Source organism: Tamandua tetradactyla, chromosome 14 (genome assembly GCF_023851605.1).
Source record: "Tamandua tetradactyla isolate mTamTet1 chromosome 14, mTamTet1.pri, whole genome shotgun sequence".
In the NCBI taxonomy this organism is placed as follows: Eukaryota; Metazoa; Chordata; class Mammalia; order Pilosa; family Myrmecophagidae; genus Tamandua; species Tamandua tetradactyla.
Genome location: NC_135340.1, coordinates 87,365,270 through 87,379,012, shown reverse-complemented (window position 1 = coordinate 87,379,012; position 13,743 = coordinate 87,365,270). Strand labels below are relative to the sequence as shown.

General features: G+C 41.7%; 1 protein-coding gene across 4 annotated transcripts in view; it reads right to left on the bottom strand.

Moving 5' to 3' along the window:
• The window catches only part of BRF1 (BRF1 general transcription factor IIIB subunit), a 68,097-nt gene extending 60,637 nt beyond the window's left edge, over positions 1-7,460 (bottom strand). For all 4 annotated transcript variants that reach the window (XM_077128366.1, XM_077128367.1, XM_077128368.1 and 1 more), the window contains exon 1: positions 7,275-7,460. In XM_077128366.1, coding sequence (XP_076984481.1) covers positions 7,275-7,458 — 184 coding nt within the window. In that variant the 5' untranslated portion in view covers positions 7,459-7,460. The remainder of the gene's footprint in view (positions 1-7,274) is intronic.
• Between the last annotated feature and the right edge of the window lie 6,283 nt (positions 7,461-13,743).

The following is a 13,743-nucleotide window of genomic DNA, read 5'->3' as shown; positions in this document are numbered from 1 at the left end:
AGTGGTAAACTGGACTGCAGCAAAATTTACAACTTCTGCCCTGCAAAAAAATCAGTTTAGATCTCCAAATCACATAGCCAGAGAGGACTTGAAGCAGAATATAAAAAGAACTCTCAGAATTCAACAGTAAGAAAACAAACAATTCCATTCAAAAAGTGGGCAAAAGGACATAATCTAATTCAGCCTGTCTGGATAGCTCATTTGAACAACCAAAACACAGGGAGCCCAGAATAAGAATGAAGGCCTTTAATCCTGTATAGCTTAATGTAATGCCTGGATATATCCTAGAATATATTAAGCAGATAATCAAAAAGTATTGGTAAAGTCCCTCGACAGATGGGAGAAAATATAAGGACCTATTAAACTATCACTGGGAAAACCCCTGATACTGTGTCAAACATTAGGGATACTCAAATCAACAGGCCAAGCTCTTGATCTTGAGACCTACTCTTGTGAAGGTTATGTAGGTAGCAGAGAAGCTTAGCCTACCTACAGGTATGCCTAAAAGTTACTTCTGGAGGACCTCTTCTGTTGCTCAAATGTGCCTCACTCTCTCTAAGCCCAGCCCTGCAAGTGAAATCATTGCCCTCCCCACTATGTGGGATATGACATCCAGGGGTGAAAGTCTCCCTGGAGACATGGGAGATGAATCCCAGGGATAAGTCTGGCCCTGGCATCGTGGAATCAACAATGCCATCCTGATCAAAAGGGAGAAAAGAAGTATAAACTAATAAAGTATCAGTGGTTAAGAGAGTTCAAATAGAGTTGACAGGAATACTCTGGAGGTCATTCTTACGCAAGGCTCAGTTAGACTGCTACCTATCATAACTGCTACCAAACCCCAACCAAAACCATTCCAGCCAATCCTACAGAACACCTAGGGCATTATATAAGATTCTACAAAGGTTCCATACACTAGGGAAACTTTCCAGAAACCTACAACCTCCATGTGGGTCCCTGGACCAAATAAGTCCTGAAGCCTAGAGGGCCCAGCATCTCCAGAGCATCACCTAGTTTCATCTCTCTATCCCATATTAATGACAGTCCTTTCCAACATGAAAAAGTTAAAATGGCCATAGCCCAAATACCCCTAAAGAGTGGGATAGAAAAATTGAAAGTGATGGTGGAGTTATACAGAGAAGGGAGGATTTAACAAACAAATATGATTATTGGATCATTAAATTGATATTTCTTTTAGTCTCCAGTATCTTAGAGCAGCTAGAAGTAAAAACCTAAAATTGTGGAATTGTAACCCATACCAAACTCTGAAATCTATTCTGCAACTAATTGTTCTGCTGTGCTTTGAAATTTATTGCTTTTTTGTATATATGTTATTTTTCACAAAAAAGAAAAAACAAGTTGAATGTGATGATAAAATATTTATTCCTTCTAGCCTCCTATGTTTTGGAACAACTAGAATGAAAAATCTGAGATGATGGTATGGTAGCCCATGATAAACTCTGGGATCTGTCCTGGAACTACTTGTTGAAGAGTGCTTTGAAAATTATTGCGTTTTTCTTTCTTTGTTCTGTACATATGTTATATTATACAAAAAAAAAAAAAGTTAAAAAAAAAAGTGGACAAAAGGGTCAATGAGGGTGACCCTGGCCCCATCAACATGGTGGAGCTAGGCTCCTGGAGGCTCCATTCAACCATACAAGAACTGGTAGAAACAATTTCCTCAGAGCTCCAGAAAACAGGTAACTGGGTGAGCACCAAATCAAGGAAAAGGCCACTTAAAAGTGGTGGGACTTCCTGGCACCCTGGCTGCCCCATTCCCCATGCAGCCAGCCTGCATACCCAGGCAGACCCCTCGTTCTGGTTCCAGAGGGAGCAGAGGAGCTCTTGTATACACCATGGAGCATGTTAACTGGCCCAGCCTGCCTGGTACTGGCCTGAGGGACTTGTCATTCCAGAATCTGCCCTGTGTGTACAGTGAGGCAGCTCACCGAGCTCTCCTACAGGACGGTGGGGAGCAGAGAAAGCATGCTGCCTGGGACAAGGGATACTGCTGGCTGCAGTACATGAGGAAACATCTCCTAGAGAAGAGGGGGCATTCAGAACGAAGTAGACAAGGGGATTCCTGGGGACACACACACCTGCCCCAGAAAAGACTACTGCATAGAAAGGGTCAGGGAGGCCCTGAGCTTTGGCCCTAAACTTTTCTCTAAACTCATGGTACGGATAAGCCCTGAAGGACAGCGCTCACACAGGTCAATCTGCAACAGCTGGGAAAGGCGTTACCGTTTCACCTCATTCTTCCTTCTTTCTTAGCTCCTACTCAAGGCTCTGTCGTAATACTAGCAGGACACAAGATAAAGGAACAGACACCTTAGAACATAAATTCCAGCAAGAACTCATTAAAACATGAAAACGTCCAGGTTTCAAGAAAAGGTTATAAAACATACAAAGAAACAGGAAGCAATGGCCCAGCAAAAGAGAAGATTTAAGCATCACAAACCATGAATGAGAAGGATCAGACCAGGGTTATTGCAGACAAAGTCCTTCAAAAAGTGGTCCTGGAGGGAAGGGGAATGGGGAGTTATTACTAAATGAATATGAGTTTTGGTTTAGGATGATAAAAACAGTTTAACAATGGATAGTGGTGAAAGTGACACAGCACTGTCAATGTACTTAATAACAAAGAAAATTGTCCGATTAAAATGATTTTTGCAATATGCACATTTTACCCCTACTAACAATTTTAAAAAGTATATATTCTCAAATGGTCCTATTATTAACAAAATAACAAATCAAGCTGCCAGGCCATAAGGCATTTATTTGGGGTCTTAGAACTGCAATTTGGGGAGCACCACAAATCATGTCCCATCGTGGCATTTCCAGGGAAGGGTTTTTAAAGACAAAGACTAGACAAGTTGTGAATGGTAGCTATTTGGGATACTGAAATGTCCTTTGGGTTGGATAGTTAACTGAGTTATTTGTCTTGTGGTTTGTTTTATGCTGTCCAGATGTCCTTGGGGTACTAAGGAACATTGTTGCATGTATCTTTGCATACTTTGGCAGTTTGTGATATCTGGCTAATACACGACTAAGAGGAATCTCCAGAATGATCTCCTGAATTTATTTTAAATCTCAGCCACAGCAACTCTATTTTGTTCCCTTTTTTCTACTACAAATGCTTAAAGAACTAAAGGAAAATATCAACAAAACTAAAGGAAATCAGGAAAACAATTGGTGAACACAAAGGAATATTTGAGACAGATGAAAGATAGATGGAAATTATGAAAAGGAATCAAAGTTGAAGACCACAGTACCGGAAATTTAAAATTCCCTAGAGGGGTTCAACAGCAGATTGGAGCTGGCAGAAGAAAGAATCAGTGAACCTGAAGATAAGACTATTCAAATCAATCAGTCTGAAGAGGAGAAGAAAATGAACAGAGCCTGGGGAAGTTGTGGGATACTGTCAAGTGTTCCAATACATGCATTGTGGGAGTCCCAGGAGGAAAAGAGAGAGAGAAAAAGGCACAAAGAACATTCAAAGAAATAATGGCTGAAAACTTCCCAAATTTAAGAAGATACGAATATACACATCAAAGACAATCAATGAACTCCAAATAGGATAATCCAACTAGACCCACGCCATGCATATTATAATCCAACTGTCGAATGCCAAAGCTAGAGAATTCTGAAAGTCAAAGGAAGCGAAGCAACATGTCACACACAAGGGAATCTCAATAAGACTAAATCCCAACTTTTCATCAAAAACCACTGAGGCAAGAAGATAGTGAGATGATATAAAATACTAAAAGCAAAATATTACCAACTGAGAATTCTATATTCTATAAAGCAAAACTGTCTTTCAAAAATGTGGGAGCCGGCAGATGTGGCCTCTCTCTCCAGCCAGCACGACGAGCAGTCTCACCACCCTCCCCCTCTCTGCGTGGGACATGACTCCCAGGGGTGTGGACCTTCCTGGCAACATGGGACAGAGATCCTGGAATGAGCTGAGACTCAGCATGAAGGGACTGAGAAAAACCTTAGAATGAGCTGAGAATTAACATCAAGGGATTGAGAGAACCTACTCGACCAAAGGGGGAAGAGTGAAATGAGACTAAGTGTCAATGGCTGAGAGATTCCAGAGTCGAGAGGTTATCCTGGAGGTTATTCTTACGCATTAAGTAGATATCACCTTGTTGTTCAAGATGTAGTGGAGAGGCTGGAGGGAACTGCCTGAAAATGTAGAGCTGTGTTCCAGTAGCCATGTTTCTTGATGATGATTGAACAATGATATAGCTTTCACAATGAGACTCTGTGAATGTGAAAACCATGTGTCTGATGCTCCTTATATCTACTTTATCAACAGAAGAGTAGAACATATGGAATAAAAGTAAATAATAGGGGGAACAAATGGTAAAATAAATTTAGTTTGAAATGCTAGTGGTAAAGGAAAGTGAGGGGTAAGGGGTATGGTATGTATAATCTTTTTTTTCTCTGTTATCGTTTTATTTCTTTTTCTAAATCGATGCAAATGTTCTAAGAGATGATGAATATGCAACTATGTGATGATATTAAGAATTACTGATTGTATATGTAGAATGGAATGATATCTTAATGTTTTGTTTGTTGTTAATTTCTTTTTTTAATTAATAAAAAAAAAAAAAAAATGTGGGAGCCGGGACCTAGCATCATGGGATTGAGAAGGCTTGCTTGACCAAAAGGGCAAAGAGATAAATGAGACAAAATAAAGTTTCAGTGGCTGAGAAATTTCAAACACATTCAAGAGGTTATCCTGGAAGTTATTCTTATGCATTATATGGATATCCCTTTTTAGCTTATGGTATTATAGGAGGGGCTAGAAGGATGTCCCTAAAACGGTTACACTGTATTCCAGTAGCCTTGATTCTTGAAGATGATTGTATAACTATATAGATTTTACAATATAAACATGTGATTGTGAAAACCTTCTGTCTGATGCTTTTAGCCAGGGTATAAACAGATAAGTAAAAGCAAAAATAAATAAATAACAGAGGAGGATAAGGGGTCAAAAATATTGGGTAGATTCAAATACTAATGGTCAATGAAAGGGAAGGGTAAGGGATATGGGATGTTATGAGTTTTTTCCTTTTACTGCTTTTTTCTGGAGTGATGCACATGTTCTAAAAATGATCATGGTGATGAATGCACAACTACGTGATGGCACTGTGAGCCACTGATGTATACTTTGGATGGACTATATGTATGAAGATAACTCAATAAAAACATATTTTTTTAAAAATGTGGGAAAGATTAAGTTATTTCCTGATAAACAAAAGCTGAGGGAGTTCGCCACCACTAGATCAGCCTAGGAGAGATGCTAAAGGGAATTCGGTAGGTTGAAAGGAAAGGACAACAGACAACAGATCAAAGCTGCGTGAAGAAATAAAGATCTGTGAGGGTAGTGAAAAGAGTAAAATATAAATGCCAGTACAACTGTATTCTTGGCTTCCACTTTTCACTTCCTACAGGATGAGAAAGACAAATGCACAAATGTAATGAGAAATCAGTGGTTTGAGACTCATAATGTAAAGACATGTAATTTATAGCAAGAACTCCATATACGGGGGAGAACCAGAGGAGTACAGAAACAGTTTGTGTGTAACACTGAAGTTAAGCTGTAATCAAAGCAAACAAGAATGTTACAGATCTAGGAAGTTAAATTTAGCCTTAAGGTAATTTCCAAGAAAATATCAAAGAATGTGCAAGCTCTGTACATAAATAAAGGCAGGAATTAGAGTACAGGTTGGCAGGGGTGGGGGGCTAAATGTATGACAGGTATGGGTCCTGCCATATTACCCAGCAGCCCACTCCTGGGTAGCCACTCTCGAGAAATGAAACTTACGCTAACCTGGAAAGCTATACACAGTCATTTAGGACAGCTCTGCTCATAATCACCTAAAACCAGCAACAATCCCAAATCTCCTTGGGTAGGTTGCTAGCCGAACAGCAGACCATCTGTTCCAAGGTGTTAGGGTTAGGTTCACGTGTTACCTTGGCCAAGTGATGGAGTCTAATCATCTGGTCAAGCAAGCACTGGCCTGACCGCTACTGTGAGGACATTTCATGAACTTAACTCTCTATAGCTGATATATCCACAGTCAACTGAGGAGCGCGCCTTCAACAATGAGAGACATCCATTCAATCAGTTTGAGGCTTTAAAAGAAGTGATGATTTCAGCACTAAGAACAGAGACTGCATCTCTACTTCAATCAGCAACCTCCTCCTGGGGAATTCATTGGAAACCTTTGGAGTTCTCAGCTTGCTGCCTGCCCTAGGGAATTCGGACTTACCTTAGAGCAACTAGAATAGATCTCATGTTTACATAATATATATCTATTTATCTGTCCGTTCTGCTTCCCTAGAAAACCCTAACAAAACCACATAGGACACTGCTCAGCAATATAAAAGATGGAACGGTTGATACATGCAACAACCTGGATGAATTTAAAGCCATTAGGCTGGCTGAAAGTAGCCAACTCCAAAAGGTTACATACTGTCTGGTTCCACTTCCTTGACTTTCCTGAAAAGATAAAACTATATGGCTGGAGAACAGATCAGTAGTTGCTTGGGCTAGGAGTGGAGGAATCTGAAACAATAAAAGGATCTCACAAGTTAGATTTTCCAACTGATGGAACTTTTCTTTAAACTCATTGCGGTTATCTGAATCTCTGACGGCATTAAATTCATAGAACTGTACTGTAAAATACATGCAATTTTACTGTTGTTAGTTTGGGGTGGGGTGGGGGGTGTCCACTGTGTCCAGACCACAGCCAGAGTCCTCTTGCTTTCTCCTCTTCTTGTAAATTCAATTTAAAAAATCAAAGTTATACAAGCACAGTTTAAAGAGCCAACCAGTTCTATAAAGCTCGTGACAGCCCGGCAGCCCCGCACCCCCGCACCCAGCGCCCCCTCCACTCCCCCTTCCGAGAAGCAACCGCGTACGACCCAGCAGCCTCGGCGTCTGCCTCAGTTTCTCCCAGAGACCCGGCCGTCGCCGTTCTCGGCCTCTTGCGGAGGGAGGGTCGCCACCACAGCCGCCGCGGCGCCTCAGGCTGACCGCCAGCCCTCCCTCGACGTAGCAGGCCGCCCCGACCCTGCGGGGCCTCCCCGCGCGGCGCCGCGCGCTCTTCCTCCCGCCAAACCTGCCCTGGAGTCCGCCGGTGCCCGACACCTGTACGGCCTGCGCCGTGAGCGCCAGACCCAGAGCTTGGGATTGCACCTACTGGCGCCCGCCCGCGGGGCAAGGGGCGTCGCGGGGCGCCGCGCCCGGAACCCACCGTCCAGCGACACGAACTGGCCCACGGCCGAGGAGCCGCCGCCGCTGTTCTCCACGAACTGCACCTCAGACACGATGATGTTGTCCTCGAGCACGGAGCCGCAGCTGGTGCACACGGCGTCGCCGCGCGCCGCATCCAACTCGATGTCCGTGCCGCCGCAGCCGCGGCACACGCGGCCCGCCATGCCGGCGGGGACCCGAGCGCCACCCGCCAGCCCCGCGCCCCCGCTCTCGCGAGGCCCGCGCCGCAAGCGCCGATTCGCAGCGGCAGATTCGCCGCGCCGCCAGGAGCCAGCAAACGGCCGGAGCCGCGCGACGCAAGCCAAGCCGGAGCTCGGGCGCGAGGCGAGTGTCGGCGTCCTGCACACCCGGGCGCGGCCGCAGGGCCTCGGGGCCACCGACCAGCAGAGCCGCAACTGGCCTGCAGGATATCGAGCCGAGGGAGGCGGTTGGCCCGGACCGGCCTGACAGCTGGAGGGGCGGGGCCTGCGGGGGGCGAGGTCGGTGGGGCGGGGCCTATCGGGACGCGCCTGATAGGACACGCACCCAGTGCTTGGGCAGGGCCTGGAGCGGAGTCGGCTGGGCGGGGCTGACGGGGGTGGGCCTTAGGGAAAGAGCCTGGGGGGCGGGGCCTGGGGAGCAGAATTGGAAGTGGAAATCCCATTCTCCAAACAGCAACAGACTTTTACAAAGAATGGTGAAGGATGGCTCCTAAATGCCTCTGAAAGAGATTATCTGCAAGAATAATCAAGCTCTAAAAGAAGAAACTCAATTAAGGGAGACGTCCTTCTGCATTTCAGAAAATCCTATCAAACTATGGCACTTAAAACCAGGTGGTATTTAGTTTCCTAAGGAACCGCCAAACCGTCTTCTATAGTGGCTGATCGATTACACATTCCCACTAGTACTACGAAAGTGTCCCAATTTCTCCACATCCTCACCAACATTTGTAGTTTCTTGTTTCCTGCATAGCAGCCATTATTATAGGTGTGAGATGGTATCTCATTATAGTCTTGATCTGCATTTTCCTTATAGCTAATGAAAATAAGCATTTCTTCCTGTGCTTTTGAGCCATCTGTATTTGCTCTTCCGAAAAATGCCTATACATATCTTTAGTCCATTTTATAATTGGGTTTTTCTTTTGTTGTAGAGTTGTAAGATTTCTTTATGTATACAGGATATCAAACCTTTGTCAGACGTGATTTCCAAATGTTTTCTCCCATTGAGTTGGCTGCCTCTTCACCTTTTTGACAGTCTTTTGAGATGCAGAAGCATCTGATTTTGAGGAGTTCCCATTTACCTATTTTTTCTTTTGTTGCTTGTGCTTTGTGTGTAAAATGTAGGAAGCTACCTCCTATTAGGAGGTTTTGAAGATGTTTCCCTACATTTTCTTCTAGAAGCTTTATGGTGCTAGTTCTTATATTCAGATGTTTGATCCACTTTGAGTTAATTTTTGTATAGGTATAAGGTAAGGGTCCTCTTTTATTCTTTTGGCTATTGATAACCAGTTCTTCCACTCCCATCTATGGAAAAGACTGTTTTGTCCCAGTTCAGTGGATTGGGGGGCCTTGTCAAAAATCAGTTGACCATTGATTTGATTGTCTATTTCTGCACTCTCGATTCAATTCCATTGATCAATACTTCAATCTTTGTGCCAGTACCATGCAGTTCTGACCACTGTGACTTTATAATAAGTTTTAAAGTCACTTAGTATTAATCCTCCCACTTTGTTCTTCCTTTTTAGGGTACTTTTAGCTTTTTCCCATCCAGATGAATTTGGTAACTAGCTTTTCCAAGTCTTAATTATATTTAATCTTCCTATCCATGAGCAGAGAATGTCTTTCCACCTATTTAGAACTTTTTAAATTTCTTTTAGCAATGTTCTGTAGTTTTCTATATACAAGTCCTTTATTTCTCTAGTTAAGTTCATTCCCAAGTACTCGATTTTTTTAGTTGCTATTTTGAGTGGAATTTTTCCTTAACTGACCCCTCAGTTAGGTCATTGCTTATGTATAGAAACGTTATTGATTTTTGCACATTAATTTTATATCCCGCCACCTTGCTGAATTTGTTTATTAGCTCGTCACTTTGTTGTAGATTTCCCAAGTGTAGTATCATGTCATCCGTAAATAATGAAAGTTTTACACTTCCTTCCAATTTGAATGCCTTGTATTTCTTTGTCCTGCCTGACTGCTCTAGCTAGAACTTCTAGTACAACATTGAATAATAGTGGTGACAGAGGGCATCCTTGTCTTCTTCCTGATCTTAAGGGGAAAGCTTTCAGTCTCTCTCCATTGAGTACAATGCTGGCTATCTGTCTTTAATATATGCTCTTTATCATATTGAGGAAGTTACCTTTGATTCCTATCTTGTGAAGTGTTTTTATCAGAAAAGGATGTTGAATTTTGTCAAGTGCATTTTCAGCATCAATTGAGATGATCGTGTGATTTTTCCCTTTCGATTTGTTAATGTGCTGTATTACGTTAATTGATTGGTATTAGTTCATTTTAGAATGTTTGATGAAATTCCCCTTAAATGAGTCCACTTAAATGATTCCACTTTGCAATATGTGAGTCTATATACCTGTAGAGGAAGAAAACTGACAATTTAAATGTTTCTTTAAAAAATCAGAATACATTGGGCACTATGTTGCACCACTACTGTATCTTTTTGAAAGAATTAACATTATTTTCTTATCGTAAAAGTTAATTCTGATGACATTTTCACATTTGCCAGACTGCATTTTTTCCTGTATTATTTGCATCCCCATATATTTAATACAAATAGATTTTGCATGGCTTGGGCATTCAGAGACTAATAGAATAATGACTCAATTTTCATTTCTAAAGCCATGAACAGTTCTGAGACTGAACAATTCTGAATTCCTATTTATAACGATACTTAGTGTCCGTGTTTTCCTACTGTAAGGAATTGATGAGTTTCTTTAAAACAGCAAGAACATATTGAATCTTGTAAATACTAAGTCTCTCTTAGATTTCTGTGTACACTGTGAATGAAATTATTTTGAGATGAAATTGTACAAAGACATTTTAAAAGGCTAAGCATGCATCATACCGCCAAACAGTACATATTTAGAGTCAAAGATTCCTGCAAAATAAATAATAAACTAAAAGCAAAAAAAAAAAAAATTCCCCTGTGAAGCCATCTGGCCATAATTGCTGTGCTGTGCTGTGCTTTGAAATTTATTGCTTTTTTGTATATATGTTATTTTTCACAAAAAAGAAAAAAAAGTTTATTGTGATGATAAAAAAAAAATTATTCCTTGTAGCCTCCTATATTCTGGAGGAGCTTGAAGGAAAAATCTTGAGAGGATTGTATGGTAGCCCATGACAAACTCTGGGATCTGTCCTGTAACCACTTGTTGAAGAATGCTTTGAAACTATTGCTTTTTTCTTTCTTTGCTTTGTATATACGTTATATTTGACAATAACAAAAATGAAGAAAAACGACAGGTGATATTTATAGAGGGGCATACAAATATACAAGTGAAGTAAAACCAAGAGTCCAAACAAACCCGAGTAAACATGCAAACCAGCTCCCCAGGCACGCTTTCCATTTCCAGGGCGAAAGTGTCAGTTGAATTCCTGCCTCACACTGTTTCAGAAACAAACGCCAACTCACATTAAAAGCTACAGCTAAAATTACGGGAGTATTAACATCATATATGCTGGCACCTGAACCCCTTCCTAGTGGGGCAGCCTCCAAGCCCCCAGCAGGCCAAGGCCGGGTACTGAAGTCCCAGCCACCTTCGCTGCACGATGCAGGCGAGGGAACCAGTGAAACAGTCACATGATGCTTCCACGGGCGCAAAAGCATGCGTGCCACACGAGAGGCTAATGCCAGAAGAATGTCTCTGCTTGGAAAAGTCTGAACTAGTGGCTTGCCTCCTCCTCCTCCTTCTTCTTCAAAGATTTTAACTCCATGAGTTTACTTATTAGGCTTTTCTTTTTCTTTTTTTTTTTTAATCAGGTGCATGGTCCTGGAAGGCTTTTCTTCTTTAAGAAAATATTTCAAGCATACCAAAAAGCAGAGAGAAAACAGAAAAGTACCCAAGGAAACAGCACTGAGATACATCAAAGTTCAGCATTGTCACATATATGCTATTTAGCTCAGCTCATTTAAATAAACTGTCTCTGGTGACCATTAAGGACACAAAGCCCAACAACCCAACTGTCCATCAACAAATGAATGGGTGAGCAAAGCGTGCAACATATACACAATGAAGTACTATTCAGCCAGAAGAAAGAATGAAGTTTTGAGGCCTGCAGCAACATAGAAGGACTATGAAAACTTCATGCTCAGTGAAATATGCAAGACACAAAAGGAAATATCTTGCATGATGCCACTGATAAGAGATGACTAGAAATAGCGAATTTACAGAGATAGAAGTTGGTATTTACCGGGGGATCATAGGAGAGAAGAGGGAGTGTATGCTGGGAAAAAGTAAAACAAAAAGAACACAGAGTATGCATCTTCCAAGATTCCATTGCTCCCTGACCAGAGAAAACCACCAGGCTGTACTGGACAGTCATCAGTGCCATGGAACTGTTAATATTTTATGACTATCTGTGTCTCCATAAACAATGTATACTATTGGTTTGCAAGATTTTAGGTTTTACAGAAATGATCATATACGTAACCTTCCACAACTTACTTTTTTCCCCTCATTAATGTCTCAGAGATTTATTTATTTAATACATTATCTTTCCCTGCTGTGCAGTCTTGTTGGGAGGGGAGCTCCAGGGTTTCTCTCTGGTTTTGCAGAGGCCTGAAGGAAAAGCCTGTCCTTAGCCCTCCAGGAGGCAGGCTGTGCTGCAGGAATGTGTCATCCCAACAGGCCAGCCCCCAAAGTGAGGTAAACAGAGAAGGCTCTGAACTGGACAAGTGTCCCAAAGTGTGGGGTGTTTAAGACACTGCAGCTTGGCTGCTATTTTCAGCAGTGGGGTGACTGGCTGGAGCAGGCTGGAGCACTAGAAAGGACAGCATTGGCGGCCTGCTCTGCCAGCAAACAAGACAGAATACTAGGTTGGCAGTCATTTTCAGTCAGCACTTTCAAGACATGATTCCATTGTCTTCTTGCTTCCATTGTTTCAGTCAAAAAGTCCGACCTAATCTTTTTGTCGCACATTTGAGAATATTGTGTTGTTTCACTCTGAATGCTTTAAAATTTTGTTTTCAGCACTTTTGCTATGACATTCCTAGGTATATTTTCCATTGTATGTATCCTACTGAAAATTCACAGAGCCTATTGAATCTATGGCTTTTCCTCTTTCATCAGGTTTTGAAAATTTTTGGCCACTGTCATGGTCAGGTTCATGTGTCAACTTGGCCAAGTGGTGTTACCTGTTTGTCTGGTTGGGCAAATGCTGACCTGTCTGTTGCAATGAGGACATTTCATAGAATTAGATCATGATCAGGTCAGCTGCATCCACAGCTGATTCCATTTGTAATCAGCCAAGGGGAGTGTCTTCTGCAGTGAGTGATGCTTAATCTAATCACGGGAAGCCTTTTGAGGAGGATTCAGAAGAGACAAGCTCTCTGCCTGCTTCGGCTAGCGAGCCTCTCCTGTGGAGTTCGGTCCAGACCCTCCATTGGAGCCAATGGCTTCACAGCCTGACCTGCGGATTTTGGACTCTGTGTTCCTGCGGTCATGTGAGACACTTTTATAAATTTTATATTTGCGAGTGTTCCCTGTTGATTCTGTTTCTCTAGAGAACCCTAACAAATACAGACACTAACTCTTTGAATATTACTTCTATACCTGTCTGACTCACTCTTTTCTTTTTGGGATTCCAATTACTCACCTATGTTAGAGTTTTACTATGTCCCATATGTCTCTTAAGAGTATAATTTTCTCCCTTTTTCCCTACATGTTTCAATCTGGATATAGTCTACTTACTGAATTTCCATTGCACTAATGCTCTCTGCTGTACATCAGCTGCTTTCAAGCCCATCTACTGAGTTCTTCATTGCGGTTCTTTCATATTTCAGTTCTAGAACTTCGGCATGATTCTTCTTCTATCGATTCCAATTCTCTGACAAAAATCCCTATCTTAATATGCAACTAGGTAATGATATTGTGAATCACTGATTATGTATGTTGTTTTATTTTGTTTCTTATTTTTTAATTAATAAATAAATTTTAAAAAAGAATAAGAGTAAAAAAATAAAAAAATTTTAAAAATCCCTATCTTTTCATTTGTTTTTGTCAGCATATTAATTCCATTTTAAAACTCATTCCAATACATCCAATATTGGGTAACCTATTATTTTATTTCCATTGTTTATTCGTGTTTTATGTGATTATTTCCTGGCACACCTGGTGTGGTGGTCTGGAACTGAATGCACCCCAGAAAAAGATGATCTTAAATCTAGCCCATTCCTGTTGGGTGTGGACCCAATGTAAGTAGGACCTTTTGATGAGACCACTTCAAAGTGTGGCCAACTTA